Source organism: Mandrillus leucophaeus, unplaced genomic scaffold (genome assembly GCF_000951045.1).
Source record: "Mandrillus leucophaeus isolate KB7577 unplaced genomic scaffold, Mleu.le_1.0 Scaffold327, whole genome shotgun sequence".
Classification (NCBI taxonomy): domain Eukaryota; kingdom Metazoa; phylum Chordata; class Mammalia; order Primates; family Cercopithecidae; genus Mandrillus; species Mandrillus leucophaeus.
The window spans coordinates 911,560-912,091 of NW_012103443.1; the positions used below are offsets into that span (position 1 = coordinate 911,560).

General features: G+C 41.4%; 1 protein-coding gene across 1 annotated transcript in view; it reads left to right on the plus strand.

Annotated features, from left to right (window-relative positions):
• Positions 1-255: 255 nt before the first annotated feature.
• LOC105545404 (60S ribosomal protein L10-like) overlaps positions 256-532 on the plus strand; it is a 12,360-nt gene continuing 12,083 nt past the window's right edge. The window contains exon 1 of the mRNA XM_011988340.1: positions 256-529. Coding sequence (XP_011843730.1) covers positions 292-529 — 238 coding nt within the window. The 5' untranslated portion in view covers positions 256-291. The remainder of the gene's footprint in view (positions 530-532) is intronic.

Here is a 532-nt window from a genome sequence, read left to right on the forward strand (position 1 = left end):
AAACCTTGAAGTCAAAATCAGAGGACATAAAAATGAAACAGTGAAAATTATGAATGTATGTATAAAATTTCTAAACAAAACACTAAAAGAAATTAAATAACATAATACACGTCACAATCAAATAAAGTCTAGCTTAACAAACAAATCAAGAACATTTCAATGTTATAAGAATCTAACAGAAAAATGAGAAAATAACATAAGCAGATAATTCACAGAAGGGAAAACCTGCACACTTTTAAGAGATATTGAGCTCTTTCCCTTCGGCGCGCCACTGAAGATCCTGGTGTCGCCATGGGCCGCCGCCCCACCCGTTGTTACCGGTATTGTAAGAACAAGCCGTACCCAAAGTGTCGCTTCTGCCGAGGTGTCCCTGATGCCAAGATTCGCATCTTTGACCTGGGGCGGAAGAAGGCAAAAGTGGATGAGTTTCCGCTCTGTGGCCACATGGTGTCAGATGAATATGAGCAGCTGTCCTCTGAAGCCCTGGAGGCTGCCCGAATTTGTGCCAATAAGTACATGGTAAAAAGTTGTG